The sequence below is a fragment of the Taeniopygia guttata genome, chromosome 17 (genome assembly GCF_048771995.1).
Source record: "Taeniopygia guttata chromosome 17, bTaeGut7.mat, whole genome shotgun sequence".
In the NCBI taxonomy this organism is placed as follows: Eukaryota; Metazoa; Chordata; class Aves; order Passeriformes; family Estrildidae; genus Taeniopygia; species Taeniopygia guttata.
This window is the reverse complement of record NC_133042.1, coordinates 9,104,446-9,126,837: the sequence shown is the minus strand read 5'-3', so window position 1 is coordinate 9,126,837 and position 22,392 is coordinate 9,104,446. Positions and strand designations below refer to the sequence as shown.

Genomic DNA, 22,392 nt, shown 5'->3' with positions numbered 1-22,392 from the left:
AACAGCCTCGTAATGCGAGGCACACTGCGTGCTCCCAGCATCGTTATTAAACAGCCCATTTCCCTTTTTAATGATCATCTTGGATCACTCCAACAGTGATCAGCGAATAATCCCGGACAAATAAACATCTGTCTTCAGTGCTCCCACAGCTGGGGCTGCTGCTGGGCTCCGAGTGAGGCTGGGACGGAGGGACAGCAGTGCCCCCAGCCCCGAGGGACCCCAAATAATCCCTCTCTGCCCACGGTGGGGGGGGCTTAGAAGTTGGGGTGAGCCCTCAGCACCACCCCTTGGGCCACCACTGTCTGCTCAGGCAGGAGGGGTCTCCCCGCCCGCCCTGACATTGAGGTAAAATATGGGGCACCACTAAATTATTCAGTTGGTGAGAGGGGCTCTCAGGATGGTGTGTTGCTCTTCTGCAGTGTAATTAATAGTCTTTAGATTAAATATGAGATCATTCCCGCTCATTAATAATTCAGCGGCAGCGTGGCGATCTTTGGAGAGCAGCAGCACTTCATATTCCTCTCAAGTCTGGTGCCTGGAACGCTTTGTGGGGAGGCAGCTGCCCCTTCATCCATCTCAATTACAGCTGCTGGCTGCTCATTTCCTCCTCCAAGGGGGTTTTGCAAAGGGGTGAAACTTTCCTGCCTCTCGGGGTCGGTGCCCAGCGGTGTCAGAGCGTCCTGGGAGGGGCCGGTGCTCTGTGCCCACTCAGGTGCCAACTTCTGGTGCTTCCCAAAGTGTCTGTGGGCAGTGCCAGGAGTTTTTGGGTTGTGTGGAGCTCAAACACACCTTCACACTCCTCTCCGTGGGCCCTGGGTGTGCAGCCCATGTTCCAGAGGGAGGTGGAGGGATGGGAAAGAGCTCCAGGTGGCCGAGGTGCTGGCACTGCCACTGCTGCCATCATGCAGGTGGCAAAATCACCAGGCCAGTTCCACAAACCCTGCAATTCCCAGCTCCACAAACCCTGCAATTCCCAGTTCCACCTCCACAAACCCTGCAATTCCCAGTTCCACAAATCCTGCAATTCCCAGTTCCACAAACCCTGCAATTCCAGTTCCAGCTCCACAAACCCCTGCAATTCCCAGTTCCACAAACCCCTGCAATTCCCAGTTCCACAAACCCTGCACTTCCCAGTTCCAGTTCCACAAATCCTGCAATTCCCAGTTCCACAAACCCTGCAATTCCCAGCTCCACAAACCCTGCAATTCCCAGCTCCACAAACCCCTGCAATTCCCACTTCCACCTCCACAAACCCCTGCAATTCCCAGTTCCACAAACCCCTGCAATTCCCAGCTCCACAAACCCCGCAATTCCCAGTCCCAGCTCCACAAAAATCTGCAATTTCCCAGTCCCAGCTCCACAAAAATCTGCAATTTCCCAGTCCCAGCTCCACCAACCCTGCAATCCCCAGCAAACAGGAGCTGCCCCACCTCTCCTCCATCTCTGCCAGCCCCAGGCTGTGCTTTGCAGGCAGGACGGGGATGGCAGGTTTTGCTAATGCTGACACCAACCATAATTTAGCTTTACACCAGCACTAAAACCGGAGAAAAAATTCCCGTCCTGGGACATCTGTGACACGGTTGCTGCTGAGGGCGGATTTATGGGCAGCCCCAGCAGCTCCCAGCAAGGAAAACACCCCGGTGCACACGGAAACAGGAGTTTCCAGCCTGTTCCTGTGCAGACAAATCCCTGCTCCACCTTGTTCCAGCACGGTTTTGGGATGGGGGAGCGAGGCAGGGAAGGCAAATCCGTGTCCTGGTGCTTTTCATTCCCGAGTGCTGCACCCATCGGGCATCCCCAGCCCTGCTGGAATGCTCCAGGGCTGGCACAAGCAGCAGATGGATGGTTAAATCCCCCTGGAGATGGCAGGAATATTTTGCAGCTCTGGTGGGTCCCTGCTTTTCGCGCAGTGCCAGAATTCCCATTCCCAGGCAGCAAACAAATGTTAGACAGCTGCTGCAGGAAAACCTGCAACCACAGCCGGGTCCTGGGCTGCAGCAGGCTGCAGGGGAGGAGGAGGAGGGCAGGATGAGGCTGATCTGTTGCAGCATTTTTCAGAGAAAGAGGACACGAGTTATGAGATTTGAGCTACTCCAGTCTAGGCCTCAGATTTGGGCCTTGCGAGGCCTTCAAGCCTCTGGCGCAGTTAGAAATTCAGAGTTTGTGGCGCAGATAGAAATAGTATTAAGGTGTGATGGGGACCACTGGGCTGTCTGGGTGTGAATTAGTATAGGTTTATAGTGTAAGGTGTAGGCTGTTTTAAGGAAAAGGTAAACTATGTTAGCTTGCTAATCAGAGTGTCTTTGTTTTTGTAAACTATGTAGAAGCTGATATAAACTACCATCTTATCTTGAATAAAGGGAGAACGTTTGATTAACTACATTGGTTCAGATCTGCATTTGTCCTGTCCAGCTTCCCATTTTCCTGAGATTCCCTGGCTTTTCTGCTCCTGCAGGAATTGCAGCCCTGGGCTGGGCTGGCTGGAGGCAGCAGCCCCGGAGAATCCCAAAATGGGGAATGTCCCCTCTCCCAAGGAACCCCGAACATCCCCGTGGCTGCCCCAACCTCTGTGGAGCCTTCCTGATCCCCCACCCACGGGAGGCTGCAAGAGGATAAAGTTTGGTTTTTAAAAAGGTTTTAATTCCTCGCTGCAGCTTCCCCTGGTGCCTGAAGGAGCTGGCTCCGGGCTGGCAGCTGCCTGGGCATTTTTGGGGGCAAAAAGGGCGGTGCTGCAGCCGAATTCTGCCTTCTGCGGGGTGAGAGGACGTGGGGCCACAGAGAGGAGGGGCAGCAGGAGGCCAGGGATGCTTTAGGGGGTAAAAAAGCCTCCAGAGGAGTCCCGTGGTATGGGGGGTCCTTGCAGGAGGGGCTGGTCCATCAATCCCCCTCTAGGGAATAAAGCTCAGGGTTTCTCCAACTTTACCTCCCCTCACACCCTTTATGGACACCAGCACCTTTGGGGTGATGTGGGACAATTCTGGGGCTGGGCCCATCCCCAGATCACCCCAAAAGTGCTGATGTCCATAGACTGGGTGTGAGGGGAGGCAAAGCTGGAGAGACCCTGAGCATCCCGAGATGCCCAAGTGGGGATTCCTCACTAAAATCCAGGCAGGGATCACGGAGCAGATTTCCACGACCTGCTTCTTTTGGAGACCCTTCTGCGTGGTCCAGTGGGATGAAAAACCAGAACCATGAGGGAGCATGGTAATGAATATGGAAACCTTCTTTTTGGGCAGTGCACGCTCATAAATGAATCCACTTTATAGAGCCATAGCAGAGAGGAAATGACTATTCGGAGCCTGATTTATCTGCTCAAATGCTTTGTAGTACTTCAGATTAATAAAAATATTTAATAAAGAATCAAGTTGGTTTATGCAAAGAGAATCACATCCCCTGTATTTTTATTACTGAAAAATTGGAAGCGGGGAGGAATAATGATATAAGCTACTGTATAAATGACAAAAATACCCATTCTAGTTATATGCATTGCTGTACAATCTTTTTCTATCCTATAAACATAATATATTCTTATGCCTATTTCAACTGATTCAGTAGTCATATGCTGCATTGTGCAGTTTAATACCATCCCGTCCTCAACAGCTCTGGCAAGTGATTAAATAAGAAATAAATTTTGCTGTCATTGCATTTAAAATCAAATCAAGGATCATTTGTTACCCCAAACGAACCAGTTATCCCGCTCTGCTCATGAGGAGGCTGCTGTTTGCTGAAGCATTTAGAAATGTATATATAGTAAACTCTTTGCATAATGGCTTGTACTGTAATATGATCTTTATGAGCCTCCCGCTCCGGAGACACTCGGCAGCGCCAATAAACAGCACATTGCTTTTTTAATTTAAAGTTATAGGTATGAGACACTCCATATTCTCCTTGTGAGCCTTTCTGGCTGTGCCACGGAGCTGGGGGCAAAGCTCTGTGTCCCCCAGTGTCCCCCAGTGTCCCCCGTGTGGCACCTTGGTGCCACCCCCAGTGCTGGCGGCTCCTCCCCAGCAGCTCCCACGGAGAAATCCGGCAGTGCCAGGCCCCAGACATCCAGGGAATACACCCAGGAGGGAGAGACAAAGTGTCCCACTCACCAAGTACATTAAATTTAATGTCACCGCCTCGTTAATGGCCCCTCACGTTGTAATGTGTAATATAAACTCACAAATTAATTGCCATACCTCTGAAAGCTTCTTTAACTGCTGCTGGAATGAAACCTGGCTGATAAGCATAATTTCAAAGTCCATTCTTCTTAGAAGATGGTGTCTGACCAAGCTCCTTTTGTTGGATTGTAATTTTAATTCTTCCCCTCCCCAGGAATTGCCATTTTTTGGCCACCTCCACATCCTCATTGGGATTTACCTGAGAGCAGCTGCTCTTTCCTCTGGGATTTCATCCACAGGTGAGCCCTACACCTGCCTCGTGCTGCAAAACTCCGTGGAGGGAACCTTTTTCCTTAGAAAGAAAAAAAAAACCCAAAAAATTTTCATTAAAAAATGACCACTGTAAGGAAAAGAAGGTTCCCTGGGGTGCCCTGTGGGGGTTTGGGCATCACCAGTGGCTCCCAGCCCTTCACCATCAGCTCCAGACCCACCATGGACCCTGCCAAACCCACTGGGCAAATTATTTGTTGCAAATTATTTGCTCCAAATTATTTGCTCAGCTTTAATTATCAAGTTTTGGCACCCATTAGTTAAACCGGTTAATTTTATTAGGGAGAAAACAACAAATCACACGGCTGACAATAATGAGGATGAACAGGCATTTAATTATCCTTGTTCTAGACAGAACAATTATTAATTTTAAATTGCAAAAAACTCATTTGAAAAGTTTGGAGTCTGGAGAATTCTGGTGGGAGAGGGATATTGCTGCGGGAGAGCTGCGGTCAGCAGCTTCATTAATACCAGGAACTCCAGGAAATCAATTCCTGCACCAGCCTCTTCCTCCCCTTGGAAAGGGCAGGAGTAAAACCAACAAACCTGTGTGTGTGTGGGGTTGTTAAAAGAGATTTGGAGTCACTCTGCTGGATCTGGAAGGGTTTGGGGTCCTCCTGAATTTGGGACAGCAGGGATCCCTCCCCTCAGGTCCTTCCTCAAGGCAGGCTGAAGGAGAAGCAAAACCACCCAATAATAAAAGTTGGGGGAATGAACCTGCAGAGGGGAGGAACAGCAGGAATCTCATCACTCATCCCCAGTGGTCAGTGGCACAGATAACATTTTTCAAAGTGTAATTGCAGTCAATTGTACTTTCCCCCCAGTGCCCGGCAGCTCAGCTGGGGTGATAAATGTTGGCTTTTAAGCAAGAATGGATTGATTATTAATAGCTTAGATACCAGTTACAGGAACTGCAATAAAGCTAGATTTTAATTTCCCTCTCTATTAAGGGATCTCATGTTTCATTCAACGTAGAGAGAAAATAGGGGGTTTTGCAAAGATATTAGATTTACTGCCACTATAAAAGATCATTGATGCACCCAACTCTGAGCTATTTTTGACTGATTTTTCAACAAAAGGCAGCTCAGTGGGTCGCTGAGTCGCCCTGTGCCCAGCCCTGAACGCCCCTGGCAGGAGGGAGAAGAGGATTTCATGGAAACCCAGAATGGTTTGGGTGGAAGGGACCTTAAAGCTCACCCAGTGCCACCCCTGCCGTGGCAGGGACATCTTTCACTGTCCCAGGGTGCTCCAAACCCCGTCCAGCCTGGCCTTGGACCCTTCCTGGGGCAGCCACAGCTTCTCTGGGCAACATCTCCACATCTCCAGAGCTCCTGATCTCCCAGCCTCCCTCCTGTGCATTCCTGCTCCCCATTAAACCCAAAATCCCAGCAGAAAAATCACTTAATCAGGGTAGGGATGTTTTGGCTGTGATTTGTGTCTAAGTCAGGAGCAAAAGCATAAAAGCTGCCTTGACTGAAGAACAGAGTTGTGCGTTTTAATCTCTTATAACTTACTTTTATGATGTAATTCTGAATTATGTTATTGCATTTGTATTTAGAGAGCACACCAGATGGTGCATGCAGTAACACTTTAAATTAGGGTTTCCCAAATACACATTAAATTTAGATTTAATAAGACAGTTATCACATGGGAATTAAATAGCAATTGATTATTTAGAAGGTAGCACAGCTCAGCAAAGTGTGCAGCTCCTTGCACTGCAGCTGGCACAAGGGAGGGACCTGGAGGGAGCACCCAGGGGTCCTGCCAGGCACCCATGGCCTCCCTGGCTCTTTGTCACCTCAGAGGTGACACGAAGGAGGGACATTGCTGTTCTCCCCCAGCATGCTGGGATCCCACTGCCACCAAATGGGAGCAGTGACAGCCAGACTGGTGCCAGACCAGCATCACCCCTGGGAAAATCAAATCCCCCCTCTGAGGGCACCTCCAGCCACACAAACCCATTCACAGCCACACAAACCCATCGTGCCCAGCTCCTGCCCTCCCTGGCACTTTAGGGCTCGTCCCCTCCAGAGGCTCCTGATGGCACAGGGCCCCTGGGGACATGGGACAGCTCTGCCTGGCCGTGTCCCAGCACAAGGAGTGGGGATCCAGCCCTGTTTCCACGTGGGAAACAGCTGGATCACAGCTCAGTCACTGCCAGGTCTGTAAAAGCATTTAAGATCCTTTGCTGCCACCAATTTATTTTTTTATTATTATTTTTATTATTATTATTCTGAGCCACAATGTGCTGCTCATAGACAGCGGGTAATTTACTTTTCTAATCAAATTGATTTCCATTCAAATGAATTCTCTTGTCCGTCTCCATTCCAGTAATGTTATTTTAAGCGTGAGCTCTGTCTTGGTACAAATGTCTAATCAAATGGGGAGATGCAGAGGGCAGCCTGCTGCGTCCTGGTGAATCACTCACAACTGAAATTAGAGATGCTTTTAGGTGCAATAATTTATGTATTCTAACTTCTGGTGAGGCCTGGTGAGTGAGATTACACTGCCCTCCTGGATTTATCTGCCTTGGTTTGTGGCTTGGCATTTCTGCCTTTTCCCCTCCCTCTCTTTTTGCCCTGATCTAATTCCTCTCCCAGAGGGATGAGCTTTGGTCCCACAGGACCCTGCCCGAACCTGGCAAGGATCAGACCCAGCAGGAGGGATTTGGGTACCAAAACACCAACCCTGCCTCATCCCAACCAGCCAGAAATCAAATTCCTGCCTCACCCGAGCAACCCCTCATTACCCCCGCACCAGATTTCTGCATTGTCACCGTGCCACTGCTGTCGGCTCTCGTTCCCTTTGCTGGTGTCCCCAGCTGCAGGAGCAGGGAGTGACAGCTCCTGCAGTGGCCAGTGGCAACCACCAAGCCCTGCAGCGGCCAACACCTGCAATAACCAGCTCCTGAAAGGCCAACATCTGAAATAACCAGCTCCTGAAAGGCCAACATCTGCAATAGCCAGCTCCTGAAAGGCCAACATCTGAAATAACCAATTCTTGAAATAGCCAACTCCTGAAATAACCAGCTCCTGAAAGGCCAACACCTGCAATAGCCAGCTCCTGAAAGGGCCAACTCCTGAAATGGCCAAATTCTGAAATAACAAGCTCCTGAAAGGGCCAATTCCTGAAATGCCCAGCTCCCAAAAGGGCCAACTTCTGAAATAACCAACTCCTGAAATGCCCAATACCTGAAATAACCAACTCCTGAAATGCCCAATACCTGAAATAACCAACTCCTGAAATGACCAGAGCCCCCTGCAACAGCCAACTCCTGAAATGGCCAGCTCTTGAAAGGGCCAACACCTGAAATAACCAATTCTTGAAATGGCCAACTTCTGAAATAACTAATTCTTGAAATGGCCAACACCTGCAATAGCCAGCTTCTGAAATAACCAACTCCTGAAATGCCCAATACCTGAAATAACCAACTCCTGCAATGACCAGAGCCCCCTGCAATGGCTAATGGCTGCAATGACCAACACCCTCAGCAATGCCAATGCCAGCTGAAAATACCAACACCTGCAATGGCCAATATATGAAATGACCGACACCTGCCATGGCCAACACCTTCTGCAGTGACCAGCCCCTGCAATCCCAGGCTCTTCTGTCCCTGGGCTGGTGATCCCTGATCCCAGTATCCCTCCAATTTTGTCCCACAACGGGACAATCTGCGCCTGTAGCACCCAGCTGTGAGGGTGTGAATAAACAGTCAGACCCAAAGAGTTCAGCAGGTGCAGTGCTCCAACATCTCTCCCTCTGGAGCAGATCCCAAGGACATTAAGGCAGGTTAAGTCCTCAGAACACACCAATAACCAGCTTTTTTTAATGCCTTGGGGAGGGCCGCACCCATGGGTGCCCCATCGCCTCTCTCAGCCACCTCCCTCTCATTTTGGCACACCTATTTTACAACAATAGCAATAAAAACAGTAACATTAATGCAAATAAAGATCCCTTTTGTCCCCTCACGCCGGCTCCTCGCGTCGCTGCCGCAATCCCGGGCCCAGCCGCCGTGAGCCAACCCCCCCTGCGCATTTTCCCTCAGCACATTTCTACAGCAACGTCGTTTACTCGGTTAAATAACTCATTTATCTTTTTATACTCTCTGCAGATCATAATACACCCACTCTGACAATACCGCACACCAAAGACCTAATTTTAGCGCTGGTGTTTAGAAGTAATCAGTTTGAAATATTGGAGCGGGCGTACGAGGGGCTTGGGTTGGGTTTGGTTTTTTCCCCCTGAAACACTGACGTTTGCAAGAAAGCTGCTCATAAGGAAAATTCTGATTATAACAACTCATTTAGAATAAATCAGTTTGAAATGGTTTATATAACGCGGCGGAATGCGCCGTACGTGAAGCATCCAAGTTTCTGTGTTTTCCCTTTTCAGTGAGATGAGATTAAATGAAACCCCAAATGCAAGTGGTTTGGGGCACTTCTATTTTGCTAAGCTGAGGAAATGCAGCTTCTCAGCAATTTTATGGCCAATTGGGTTGGGGAAAAAAAAAAAAAAAAGGGCAAAAATTAGAGAGAGGAGAATAATTAGCACCATCACAGAGGAGAATTACCAACACCCCCAGCTCAGCCTCTCTGCTTTGAAACCTTTCCAGCCTTTCCCCTGTCCTCATCCTAAAAACAACAACAACCCCACAGTCTGGAGTGCTGCAAATTCAATTTTAAGCCATGGTAATAATAACAACAAATATTAGAGTTTGTAAGTGGAGGGAGGGAGGGAGTGTGTGATGTGTTCAGGTAAAAAAAGCCAAAAGATGCCCAAAATTTACATCAGGTGAAGTGGGGGGAGAGCCCAGGGCGGTGCAGGGAACTCCAAAATCCCAAAATTTGGGTAAAATCCTTCAAGTGGCCAAATGTGGGGGTTGTTTCATACCCTGAAGTGGAGCCTGAGCCACCAGAGCCCCTTCAACATCTATTTACAACCCCTTACTTAACACTGCCCACCACCCAGAAAGACAGAAAACAGAGCAAAGGGAACCTTTTAATTGTAATTTACTTTATTATTTTGTAAATGTGAATTTTACAAAGCGTTTTACAATTAATGATCACATTGGGTTGGTTTTTTTTGCTTTTTTTTTTTTTTTTTAATGGATTTTTTTTTTCATCATATGAAAACAGCTATGAGCACAGTTCCAGCTCGGGGCAGGGGGGGGTCTTCATGTTTTCTCTCTCTTTTTTTTTTTAGTTACTGATATATCGTGTCAGCCATGGCTACAAAATAACAGTCTGAACTATACAGAGTAAGAGCACATAAATACTAGTGAATAATGCACGATAAAAAATAAAATAAAATTTAAAAAAAAAAAAAAGAAGCTAGCATCGTTCGTGGCTGAGACAGTTGAGGAACATAATTCAGTGGTACTGTGAGATTTCCTTACAGCACAGAAAGTATTTTTAACAGTCATGAATTACAGTACTACTTAATACCCTATGAAGACGCTTTAAAAACAACCTTGTACTTTAAGTCCTTTATTTTCCCCAAACATTCTGTCCAAAGGATTAATGTTCTATTTGAATCAAGTGCCATCCAAATGTTCAAGTCAAAAATATTTATACATTTATACTCAGTTGTTTTTTATTATTTATTATTTTATTTACTTCTTTTTTTTTTTTCTTTATTCTCGTCTGCTAAAAATAGTATTGCAAGTTTTGGCTTTTTTTTTTTTTTAATAACCTTGACATAAAAATCACGATTTTTTTTTTTTTAATTTTTATTTTTTTTATTTTTTGTGTGTGTGCAAAACGCTTTTAAACAGTGGAAGAAACTGGAGGAGGAGTGGAGGGGTTTCCAATGCGAGTGTGTCCCACTCGCCCCCTCGCTCGCTCCCAGCAGGGTTTGGAGCAGGAACACTTGGAACAGCAGTTGAATCCCGGGATGGCTGCGGGGACAGCTGGGGACACTCCGGGGACACTCCGGGGACACTCCGGGGACACTCCGGGGACACTCCGGGGCTCAGCCCGGCTTCCCACGGCTCCTCCTCCATTCGCAGCAGCGATTTCCAGAAAAACCAGGGATGTGAGCACAGCCCCGGGGACAAGGGCTGGGGACAGCCCCTGGGACACACAGAGGGGCTCTGCACCCCAAATCCTGCAGGACAAGGGGGACAAAGCCCCTGGGGACACCAAGAAGGGGCTCTGCACCCCAAATCCTGCAGGACAAGGGGGACAAAGCCCCTGGGGACACCAAGGAGGGGCTCTGCACCCCAAATCCTGCAGGACAAGGGGGACAAAGCCCTGGGGACACACAGAGGGGCTCTGCACCCCAAACACCGCAGGACAAGGGGGACAAAGCCCTTGGGGACACACAGAGGGGCTCTGCACCCCAAATCCTGCAGGACAAGGGGGACTAAGCCCTTGGGGACACCAAGGAGGGGTTCTGCACCCCAAACACCGCAGGACAAGGGGGACAAAGCCCCTGGGGACACCAAGGAGGGGCTCTGCACCCCAAATCCTGCAGGACAAGGGGGACAAAGCCCTTGGGGACACCAAGGAGGGGCTCTGCACCCCAAACACCGCAGGACAAGGGTGACAAAGCCCCTGGGGACACCAAGGAGGGGCTCTGCACCCAAATCCTGCAGGACAAGGGGGACAAAGCCCTTGGGGACACCAAGGAGGGGTTCTGCTCCCCAAATCCTGCAGGACAAAGCCCTTGGGGACACATGGAGGGGTTCTGCTCCCCAAATCCTGCAGGACAAGGGGGACAAAGCCCTTGGGGACACATGGAGGGGTTCTGCTCCCCAAACACCGCAGGACAAGGGGGACAAAGCCCTCGGGGACACACGGAGGGGCTCTGCACCCCAAATCCTGCAGGACAAGGGCAACAAAGCCCTTGGGGACACCAAGGAGAGGCTCTGCACCCCAAATCCTGCAGGACAAGGGGGACAAAGCCCTTGGGGACACACAGAGGGGCTCTGCACCCCAAATCCTGCAGGACAAGGGGGACAAAGCCCCTGGGGACACCAAGGAGAGGCTCTGCACCCCAAATCCTGCAGGACAAGGGGGACAAAGCCCTTGGGACACATGGAGGGGCTCTGCACCCGAAATCCTGCAGGACAAGGGGGACAAAGCCCTTGGGGACACCAAGGAGGGGTTCTGCACCCCAAATCCTGCAGGACAAGGGGGACAAAGCCCTTGGGGACACCAAGGAGGGGCTCTGCACCCCAAATCCTGCGGGACAAGGGGGATAAAGCCCTTGGGGATACCAAGGAGGGGCTCTGCACCCCAAATCCTGCAGGACAAGGGGGACAAAGCCCTTGGGACACCAAGGAGGGGCTCTGCACCCCAAATCCTGCAGGACAAGGGGGACAAAGCCCCTGGGGACACATGGAGGGGCTCTGCACCCCAAATCCTGCGGGACAAGGGGGACAAAGCCCTTGGGGACACACGGAGGGGCTCTGCACCCCAAATACCGCGGGACAAGGGGGACAAAGCCCATGGGGACACACAGAGAGGCTCTGCACCCCAAATCCTGCAGGACAAGGGGGACAAAGGCTCCAAGGCTGGGGACAGTCTCTGGGGACACACAGAGGGGTTCTGCTCCCCAAATCCTGCAGGACAAGGGGGACAAAGCCCCTGGGGACACCAATGAGGGGTTCTGCACCCCAAACACCGCAGGACAAGGGGGACAAAGCCCCTGGGGACACACAGAGGGGCTCTGCACCCCAAATCCTGCAGGACAAGGGGGACAAAGCCCTTGGGGACACCAAGGAGGGGCTCTGCACCCCAAATCCTGCAGGACAAGGGGGACAAAGCCCCTGGGGACACCAAGGAGGGGCTGTGTTCCCCAAATCCTGCAGGACAAGGGGGACAAAGCCCCTGGGGACACATGGAGGGGCTCTGCACCCCAAATCCTACAGGACAAAGCCCTTGGGACACCAAGGAGGGGCTCTGCACCCCAAATCCTGCAGGACAAGGGGTACAAAGCCCCTGGGGACACCAAGGAGGGGCTCTGCACCCAAATCCTGCAGGATAATGGGGACAAAGCCCTTGGGGACACCAAGGAGGGGTTCTGCACCCCAAATCCTGCAGGATAAGGGGGACAAAGCCCTTGGGGACACCAAGGAGGGGTTCTGCACCCCAAACCCCGCGGGCAGTTCCAGTTTTGGGGCGCTGCGTGGGCTCGGAGCCCCCGGGGAAGCTGCAGGGATCCAAGCAGGAGGAGCCGCTCCCAGCTCCTGCCCTCAGCGCCGGGAAAGGTCGGGAATGTCACCGTGTCACCGGCAGCGGGGGTGGCAGAGGGTCATGCAGCCCCTCGGCAAAGCGGTGTTTAATTAGCGCTAACGAGGAGGAGAGGAGCTGGTCCTACTGGGGCAGCTGCGGGGAACTCGGGTGCTTTAACTCTGCGCTCGTTAAAGGTGCTTGGTATAACTTTAGATATAGAATATACAGGTAATATTGCTAATAGTCAAGCATAAGAATAAAGGTGCAGACATACCATAAATACTGATGCTCTGATTTTACACTGTCAGACCTAGATGAATGCAGTTTCCTATTCACATTATAAAGCAGCCCCAAAATTCTAGAATTTAAAATAGTGTCGTAAACAAAGAGGAGGAAGGAGTCGGTTATGATCTGATCTTCTTAATCTGTTTTCCTTGGAAAAAAAATGATCAAAAAATTCTAAGGCACTCAGGAAAGCCGCATACAATCGATGGACTGCTCTGTTCTCACCTTACATTCATTTTTAAGGGGTTTTTTTTTTGCTTTTTTGTTGTTTTTTTTTTTTTCTCTGAAGAATACAATCATTGCCATATAACATTTTCAAACATATCATTAATCCTCCACACACAGGAAACATTAGTGCAAAATGCTTGCCCTCATCTACCAGATAAGGAAAAACCCAACGCCCTTCACATTTTAGAAGTTTGCCTTCCTAATAATAATAATAATAATAATAATTAATAAAACAAACCCAAATCAGGAAAAAGAAAGAAAAAAAGAAATGAAAGGAAAAAAAAAAAAAAAGAAAGAAAAAACCCCAAAATATACAGGAAGTTGTGCTAGGTATAAAAATATATTTTTTCACTGTGCAACTTGACTCTCTCCAGACTCTCTGTCCTAAGCCATTCAAGTACTTTGCTGCTGCCCCCCCGGTGGCCCCGCCGGCTGTCTGGGAACAGGTTTGGTCCAGAATAAATCCCTCCAGCCAAGTGCAGCCCCCAGCCGGGGGGCTCAGCCTGCTCCCCACCCCCAGCAAGTGCCAAAAAGGAGGAGGAGGAGGAGGAGGAATCCTCTGCAATATCTTTTCTCTCTATATTTATATTTATATATATGCACACAGACACACACACAAGGGACGACTTCTGATCTCCGGCACCCGGAGCCGCTCCCAGCTTTGCCTCAGATTTTTGGCAAACCCAAAGATTTGGGGATCAGGAGGGTCCTCAGCCAAACCTGAGCCCCACCAAGCTGGCTGAGCTGCCCTCCAGCAGCTGTCCCCAGGGCATGGGGACGCCCCAGGGCCAAGGAATTGCTCCGTGTCCCCAGGGATGGCTGGGGACAAAGCCCCCCCGAGCTCAGCCCGTGGTCCCCGGGTTTGTTTAGTGACGTGGGTAAAGTGCAAATAGAGCCGAGCCCATTCCCACTTCTCCGAAGCATCCCACACCTCTGCACCTGCACCAGCCCCCAAAACCTGGTCTGGGGCGTCACAGCCCCCCCAAAAGAGCTGTGCCAAAACCCAACGTGGGGCAGGACCCCCTCATTACTGATTTGTTGTGTCAGGAGCAGTGGCACAGGCTGGGCAGCCTCGTTAGTTACGATGCAAAAAAACTGCTTCAAGTATCAAAGAAAACAAAACAAATGGCCAAAATTTGGGTTATCCTCTCCACACTCCCCCTTTCCCAATGGAAATATAAAGAAGGAAGAAAACCCTGAGCAAAGCGCTGTCTGGATTAGGGAATCAAAGCAGGAAAGAAAAGAGGAGCACAGCCACAGCAGCCAAAAAGTGACTCTTTGTGCACCTTGTTCCTAGTCCCCAACGTGTTAGAGAACAAGCTGCAAGTGTCATTAAAGCAGGTTGTTAAGTCACAGTAAAAATAACCATCATTAAAAAAGGAAAGGAAAAAAAGGAAAAAGCCAAACTTGGCTTTAATGTCACTGTCCCCATCCCCCGTGGGACCCCCAGCCTGGCCCCAGCCCTCGGGGGAAGCTGCAGGGTCCCGCTGGAGCCGCTCTGTGGGACAGACTCCGCTCACTTCTTTGTAAAGGTGAGGGACAGAGCAGGTACCTGCTGCCCATCGGGCTCCAGGGACACCCACAAGTCCCATGCCGAGGCCACCACAGTCACCACAGCCTGGGGACATCAGCCTGCAACAACAAAAATAAAGACAAATAACTCCACATTGGGTTTTTCCCAGAAGGGGCTGCAGGAGGGCGAGCAGGAGGCAAAGCACTTCCTCCTCCCCAAAACCTCTTCACAAAAGGGATCAAAGCTCATTTTTTCTTTTAATTTTTGCATCCAGTACACTCCAAATTATTAAAGTTTGGTTGGCCTGGAGAGGAGGGAGGAGGCAGAGGGTGAGCTCTGCACGCACTGAGCTCTGCCTCCAGCGCGGATGCTGCCAGGAGCCAACGCCACGAGCTCCCGACTCCGTGTCCTTTGCAGCAAGAACAACATGCTCTCCATGCTCAGATTCCTCCCTAAATCCCTTCACAGGCTGAGGGGGGGCTCCTCCCCTCGCAGTGGGTGCCCCAGGACCTGCACGCCCTGGGGTGCAGAGGGGTGACAGAGCGGGGACGTGAAGGTGCAACCACGGAGAAGCGAAGGAAAAGGAGTGGCTGGGAGGGAGGAAGGGAGGGAGAGAGAAACCAAACCCAAACCCAGCTGTATTGGGCAAAAACCAGACCACAAGCACAAGGGCAGCCAGGCTCTCCACCTGCATCCCACGCAGTCCTCCCGACACGCGCCAGCCTGAACTCCCGCGGAACCATCCCTGCTCCAGGGAGCTGCAGGAACCTCCCCGGGACAACAGCACCCACGGCCAGGGCTCCCCTGCCTCCAGAGGGGTCTGGCCACGATCACTGCCACGATTTCCCCCAGCCCATCCCACTTGGCTCGAGCCCTTCCCGAGACAAACGCGGCCAGTCACAGCACCTGCACCCGAACACACCTCGCTTTCCTGTTCAGTGACAAAACTCTCCTTAGAGGACAAGGTTAACGATGGCTTTACTTCTGAGCTGAGTGATGGATGGGGTGATGACAGGGTGGTGGGTGGGGGGTGGCTAGCTTTTCTCCTCCCCTTCTTAAACAAACAAAAAAACAAACAAAAAAAATAAAACAAAAAAAAGGAAAGGAAAGGAAAAAAAAAAGAAAAAGCTACAATCTTATAGACTAACCTCAGGAATATCAAAAAAGGAGCCCAATATTTTTTTAAGTAGGTCGCCACAGACCTAGTCGTTTACAGTATAACGAATGCGATTATTTCCTTCATAAATTTTAAATACAAGCAGAATAAAAATCACATTTTTTTCAGGCAACAGTAGCAGTTCAGTAGGTAAGTGGCTTGATCACATTTTTTTGTTTTGTATTAGTAATGCATGCAAGCAGCTTTAGTATTACAGATCCCTTATAGGTCATGAAATGTTTGCTCTCTCTATAAAGTCCCTCCATAAGTACCATCTTGTCTTCTCACGGGGGTTTCGGGCCGGCTGGAGGAGCCCGAACCTTGTTCGAAAGGTTGCGGAGTGCTTTGGGTTTCCGACGCCATGGCATCCGTGGCAGCTGCCTCCTGGATGACGGAGCCGGCGCCTTCGGCGTCCTCGCCCTGCTCGAAGGACTGGTTGGATCCGTTGCTCAGCTCTACATTCACTGTGTTAGTTCTCAAGGCTACTATAGTCCCCGCCTCGCTCCTCCTCTCTGCATAGATGCGCTGCTCGAAGGCCTGAGCAGCGTTGGGCTGGAAGTCGGGCTCCAGGGGGACAGTGTTTGTGGAGGAGCCCATGACGGTGCGGTACATCTCCATCCCCTCGGGCAGCATGGATTTGATCTTGGGCAGCCAGCGCTTGCGCACGCGCCGCGCGTTGGTGCACATGTCGGCCGCGATCACGTTCATCTCGCTCTCCTTAAAGCTCGGGGCAAAATTCTGACAATACACTGCAAAGACAGGGAGACACAGAGCTCAGGTTTTGGGGGAGAGTGGCACAAAGGTGAGCCCGGGCTCCCAGGTGGCAGCGGAGCTTCACCCACGGACCTGAGCTCTCCACACACACACGGAGCTCCTCAGCTGGAGACAACCGGGAAGGGTAAGAGCTGAAGGTACAAACACCACAGCTGGCAGAGGGAGAGGGATGCAGAAGGGCCCCTCACTCCATGGGGAGTCTCACAGCCACAAACTAGAGGTGGGCAAGAAAAAGATCCCACAAACTCCCCAGCAGCAGCTCCATTAACAGCTCCTAAACCCACAGCGCTGCAGGAAATGTCAGAGCTGAGGGGCTGCCCAAGGGATTGTCCTCTGCCTGTCCCTCCCTCTGCTGGCACATCCAGCAGGATGGGAGCTGCAGGAGCCCTGCAATCCCTCGTGTCCTGCTCCTCTGCGGGAGCCAAGCACCTGATGTTATGGAGCAGCATCCAAGGAACTGCCACGCTGAATAACTGTCAGCTAAAGCTCATGCACAGGGACAAATCCAGGCAGTAGGAACCCATCTCATATCCTGGCACACAACAGCAACGCCCTTCCAGCTCCCCTCAGGAAGGACCATGGCTGCAAAGTCCAGAGTTGGGACTCTCTAGGATAAAACTGCTAACAGGGAGCTGACTCTACCATGTTCAACCATTACTGAACATCTGCCCACTTACCCCTTTTCCCCAGATGCCATAGATCTCCCAGGGCAGCTGGAAGGCCCCTGGAATTTACAGTTAGGGAGGGGAAAGATTTCCCTTCCAAATCTTAAAAACTAAATTTTAAAAATTGTTTAGAGTTTTGTTTTTCAGCACAGTAATATTTACACAAAGATTTACTCCCCAGAATTCAGCCAAGGTGAGAGAACGCAGTGATTTCCACTGCATATGAAGCCCATGGTGAACAGATTTTCCTGCGCCCCTCAGGGTTTCCTCCAGCCCTCCAGCTCCTCCCTCTCCAGCACCTCCTGTCCCCAGCACTCCAGGTATCCACAGGTGACTGAGGGGGAAGTGGCTGATGGAGAGCAGATCCCACCCACAGCTTCTCTGGGCAATCAAAAAACGATGCAAACTAAAAAATAAATGGATTTTCCTACAACCCAATTCCACCATTATCACACAACAGAGTGACCTTCCCTGGCCAGGGCTGGGCCATGCTGTTCCACCCCAGCAGCAGAACATCCCTCTCCTTACATTTGACTGCATTAAGGACCCTGCTGTCCAAGGGCTTCCTGCTGGGATCGCTCGTGGAGGACCTGATTCCAGTTCCGCAGCTGTTGGCAAGTGTGTTCCTGTGGGGAAGGCAAAGGGACATCCTGGGAGAGGGGACAGGGGACAGCCACTGCCCTGCTCTCCTCCCTTCAGCTCCTGCTGGAGGCATCACCCGGATTTTAAGGTGAGGAATGAACGGGAAATGTGCACGGAAAGGGAATAAAGTTCTCAAGCATCACGAAGCAAATGCACAGGGCTGAGTGCAGAGGATGAAGCACTTGTGACACAGGGTTAAACCCCCGGGAGGTGAAGGCAAAGAAGCCCCTGGGAGAGCAGGAGGAGCAGCGGGACAGGACCTACCGATCGAAGAAGGTGGCCAGGAGACGTCGCAGCAGGACCTTGTGTTTGACACCAGCACATAAATGGCAATTCATCAGCTGCCCCCGGGTGATGTAAACGCCTGAGCCTGCAAGGGTGCAGAGGGACAATCCAAAATGAACCCCTGACACAGCCACAGAGCCACCCCCGAGCCACCCACAGCTCCTCCTCGCTGGTGGGAACCTCTTCTTCACCTGCTGCTACAAGGAGAGGGGGATTTCTGGAAAATCCTGGCAAGTCCCAGGCAATAACAACTCCTAATTTTATCTGTACAGACAGGAAGTCTATGGGAATCAAATGAAAGGATTCTTATTTTCTCACCAATGCACACAGTGCAAGGCTTACACTGTGATTTGATATGTACAGATCACATTATTTATTCTTTCTGAAGTGAGAAAACCTCAATCCATTTGGCCTTTTCTTTTTTTTTTTTTTTTTTTTCCCAGTACAGGACTGTAGAACACAGAGCTGGAAAGCAAAGAAAAAGCCCATCTAGCACAGAAAGAGGTACTTGGTTACAGATCTAACTGCTTCCAAAACCCCAGCCCATCACCTCTTGATACCTCTGGTGAGCAGGGAATTTTCCTTCTAATGCACAGCAACTGCTGTCTTTGAACCTGCTGCCTTTAAGGATGTTTTCTGGAAGAAAAAGGAACCCTGTGCAAAGCAGCTGGACACGTCCAGAGGTCTGGCAGTACTTTACAGCAGGTTTTATATCAAACCTTTTCACTCTGCTCACAGACCAACCTGCTCCTGCCTCGGCACCGCTTCCAGGGAGAGGTTATCCCATTTTTCAAGCATTCTGTTACATGAGAGGGTTTTGGTATTTGCTTTTAATTAAGATTAAATAATGGGTCATAGCTGGATCCAGAACACACTCTGTTCTCGAGATATAAAAGCATCTGTTGGAGAAGTAATATCTCCTCCTGGATTTCCAGGGAAGATGATTGTCCCTGACCTTCTGGGTGGAGCTGGAGCTCAGGGCAGCCCTGAGCCTGCCCCTCTGCACCTCCCCTGGCACCAGAGGCACCCCAGGACACTCATCCTGCCCCAGGATCCAGCATCCCTCTGCATCTCTGAGCCGTGCCACGTCTCACCAGGAATTTTCCTTGTATTCTCTTCCATCTAATGAGTTTTTTGGTTCTTTTTAAGTAACAGTCTCAGTCCCTCCCTCGAGTGTGCTGTGGAGACTGCAAGCCTTGTTAAAGACCCTTTTTCAGAGAGGGCTGCTCAAGTTTGCTGAATCAATTCTAGCATGAAAAACCAGAAACAAAAGGAAAACATTCCCACTTGGAGAGTTGAGGCAAACTTTCACAGCAGGATCAAGCCCCCCCCTCCAGGTCTGAGACAGGAATTAGGGGAGTTTATTTTGTATTTTAAGAGATAAGGCATCAGAGTGAACACCAGCCACCAGCAAGGGGAACTTCACTTGAATAAATGAAAAATAACCAGGCAGTCGCTATCAGTTAGTGATATTAATCTACTTTTTTTTCCAGATTGAAAAATGTAAATCAAGCAGAGTTGCCTCAAACCAATTTCCAGCTCTGACTGTGAAAATAACCTGCACCACTCGATGGTTTTAAGAAGTCTCACATTAAATGGAAATGGGTACAAAATGAATATTCCAGATACAAAATAAATACTTGTGGCTGTACTCTGTGCTTTGCCTTCCATCAAAGTCCCGTCCTTCATCAGCTGCAGACCTTTTTGGGCATCCCCCGAAATCCTGACTCCTCCAGAATGAAAATGAAATTATGCTACTAACCAAGGGAGAAAGGGAAGGGAAGAAGAACTGATTTGGACGGACTGTGCTGCCACATGTCCTTTTTGGACCAAGGACTTTGCAGGGATTAATCAAACCTCCTCACCTGGGGCAGGTCTGGGATGTCCTGCCCAGCCATCCCCACACAGCTACATCCAAGGGAAAACCCCACAGCCAGATAACTGCAAAGCAAAGCTGGGGGGAAGTTCTAAAAGCAGAATATGGTTATTTCCACTGGAATTTGACCTGGTCACTCCAGTTCAACACTTTCTGTGCAGTGCTGGGTGTGCCTGGGCTGGCACAGCCACCTGGTTTCACTCCTCCAGCTCTACACTCTTAACAGCACCATCTTCCACCTCACACTGGCCAGAAATCTTTCATAGAGGAATAAATTCTCCCAATATTGTAAATTTCCCCCAAAATGAAAATAAAGACAGAATAAAAGACCAAACCCAATTCCTTCTCCTCCTGTTGCAGCATTTGACCACTTAGTAAATTTATAAAGAAAATTTTACAGGTTTTTCAAAGCTTGTTCACTGACACAAATTTTATCTCCTTTGCATTGTAAATCTTATAATGTGGTAATTTTTGAGGGGGCTGTGTTGGGTTTTTAGACCTGTGATTCTAAATGAAAACAGACTCGCTGCAGCCACACCGAGCAGGAAGAACACAAGCTGCAGAATTCAATTAAAATGCTAAATTAATTCAATTGAATAAATCCTGTTAATGACACATTTCTCCGTCAGCAAATTAAAGGAAACTCAGAACTTTTCAAAAGACGATCGGTGATGAATAATCCAGAAAGACACAGCAAGGGCACAGAAGATGCACGACTCCAGCAAGATGGAGAGCACAATTCCAGAAGCAAAACAGCAGCAATCCAAAGGCATTCTGCAAAAGCTACCTGCAACCAGCTCGAGTTTTTCCCCAGGGTCTCCCTCGGAGTAGAGCTTTGGGTGGCAGCGGTACCCGATCTGGCTGATGAGGCTGGCAGGGAGAGCCACCAGATCCCGGCGGATCAGGACACAGGAGCGGTTCTCCAGCGGGATCTGCTCCGGCTTCTCTTGGGCAACTTCAAAATGAAAAGGGAAAAACGTTAGAATAACCTGTCACGAGGCTGACAGAAGGTCAGATTTGACTTCTTCACGCAGCACTTGGAAACATTCCCCACTCCAGATGTCCAACCACGGGGCAGGTGTCACCTGAGCGCTTGGGAAAATCCCCTGGTCTCCCCTTCCACAGCAGCCTCAGCTTCTGCAAAAAGGATTCTTAGAATCTAATTATGCTTTAACTTCTCCTGAGTTAATCATTTGTGAAAATGGACAGCTCTGCCCAGCTGGCATCACTCTGCAAGCGCAGCACACGGAGCTGCTGCCCCAAACACCCCAGGAGGGGGGCAGGAATTCCACCTGGGGGTTCTAAACAGGCAGTAAATTGCCCCAGTTTGACAAACATCTGCAGCAGTTTCATCCTTACTTCTCTTGATGGTTTTTCCTGCTGAAGTTAAAATCCAGACCCTGCAGGTACCTCTGTTCTGAGAAAGGTCAGCAGAGCCTCTCCTGAGATGCACCCACCAGCCACCTCCAGCCCACCTTCTCTTCCTCTGCCTTCTGCAGGCCAACTTTTCCTCTCAGTAACAAAAGAAGCCCCCATCAACAAGGCAAAAAATGTTATTAAGATGTAGCTTCAAAACCAAAATACCAGATTTTCCCAACTCGCTCTGAGGCACCATCTCCAGATCCCACCACTGCCCAGGAGCAACCAGTAAGATGGAAAAGCTGGGAATACTGGGCTGTCCTGCTAGCCCCTCCAAATCTGGGTATTGTGGGCACACAGAGGATTGGTTTCTAAAGCATATTTACAGTCCAAGACCAAGGATTGCTTAAAATGACAATTTTGACAGCAACGAGGGCTGACCATGCGCATCAATTCAGGACACGGTGGGAACAATTTCAGGGCTGAACTGCAGCCCAGCTCTGCCATGATCCACCTTTTTCTCCCCAAAACTGTTTGATAACATGGCAGGAGCCACGTACAAACCCAAACCCTGCTCTGTGCTCGAATATCTGTGAGCACTGAGAGAAGAAGAAACCCCAGCAACGAGCGTTTCTGAACTCAAAACCTCCCCTTCTCCAGAGGTGTCTTTTCCTGCCATTCTCCCCGAGTTCTGGGGGCCACTTTTCCTCTCTGCAGATAAAATAACAAGTTCTGCAGACTTGTTGCTGCAGTAACCGAGGGCGATGGCTGGGGGACAAAGGGAGCAGTGTTCTAAGTAGGACATGCCCGCGGTGCTGTGCTGGCTTGTGGCATCCTATCGCAGGCTCGGGAGCATCCCCACCCTCAGGGCTCCCTCTGGCCCCGAGGAACAGCCAGGAGGGATTCTGGAATAGCAGGAGGATGGCCCTTGCTCAGGGAGACAGCACCCAGCAGCAGCAGAACAACTCACGGGGTGTTTTTGAACCCTTTGTGCCATCA

At 50.1% G+C, this 22,392-nt stretch overlaps 2 protein-coding genes across 6 annotated transcripts in view; both read right to left on the bottom strand.

Moving 5' to 3' along the window:
- Window positions 1-9,429: 9,429 nt before the first annotated feature.
- Window positions 9,430-12,353, bottom strand: LOC140685208 (uncharacterized). The gene is made up of 2 exons (XM_072936488.1): window positions 10,403-12,353; window positions 9,430-10,369 (listed from the first exon to the last, which is right to left on the bottom strand). The coding sequence occupies exons 1-2, from the start codon at window positions 12,275-12,277 to the stop codon at window positions 10,199-10,201; spliced, it is 2,046 nt and encodes a 681-aa protein (XP_072792589.1). The 5' UTR covers window positions 12,278-12,353; the 3' UTR covers window positions 9,430-10,198.
- Window positions 12,354-15,589: 3,236 nt separating this feature from the next.
- NACC2 (NACC family member 2) overlaps window positions 15,590-22,392 on the bottom strand; it is a 49,721-nt gene continuing 42,918 nt past the window's right edge. For all 5 annotated transcript variants that reach the window (XM_030287034.4, XM_030287030.4, XM_030287031.4 and 2 more), the window contains 4 exons: window positions 20,822-20,989; window positions 18,138-18,243; window positions 17,760-17,857; window positions 15,590-16,541 (listed from right to left, as the gene is read on the bottom strand). In XM_030287034.4, the coding sequence (XP_030142894.1) occupies window positions 16,042-16,541; window positions 17,760-17,857; window positions 18,138-18,243; window positions 20,822-20,989 (872 nt within the window). In that variant the 3' untranslated portion in view covers window positions 15,590-16,041. The remainder of the gene's footprint in view (window positions 16,542-17,759; window positions 17,858-18,137; window positions 18,244-20,821; window positions 20,990-22,392) is intronic.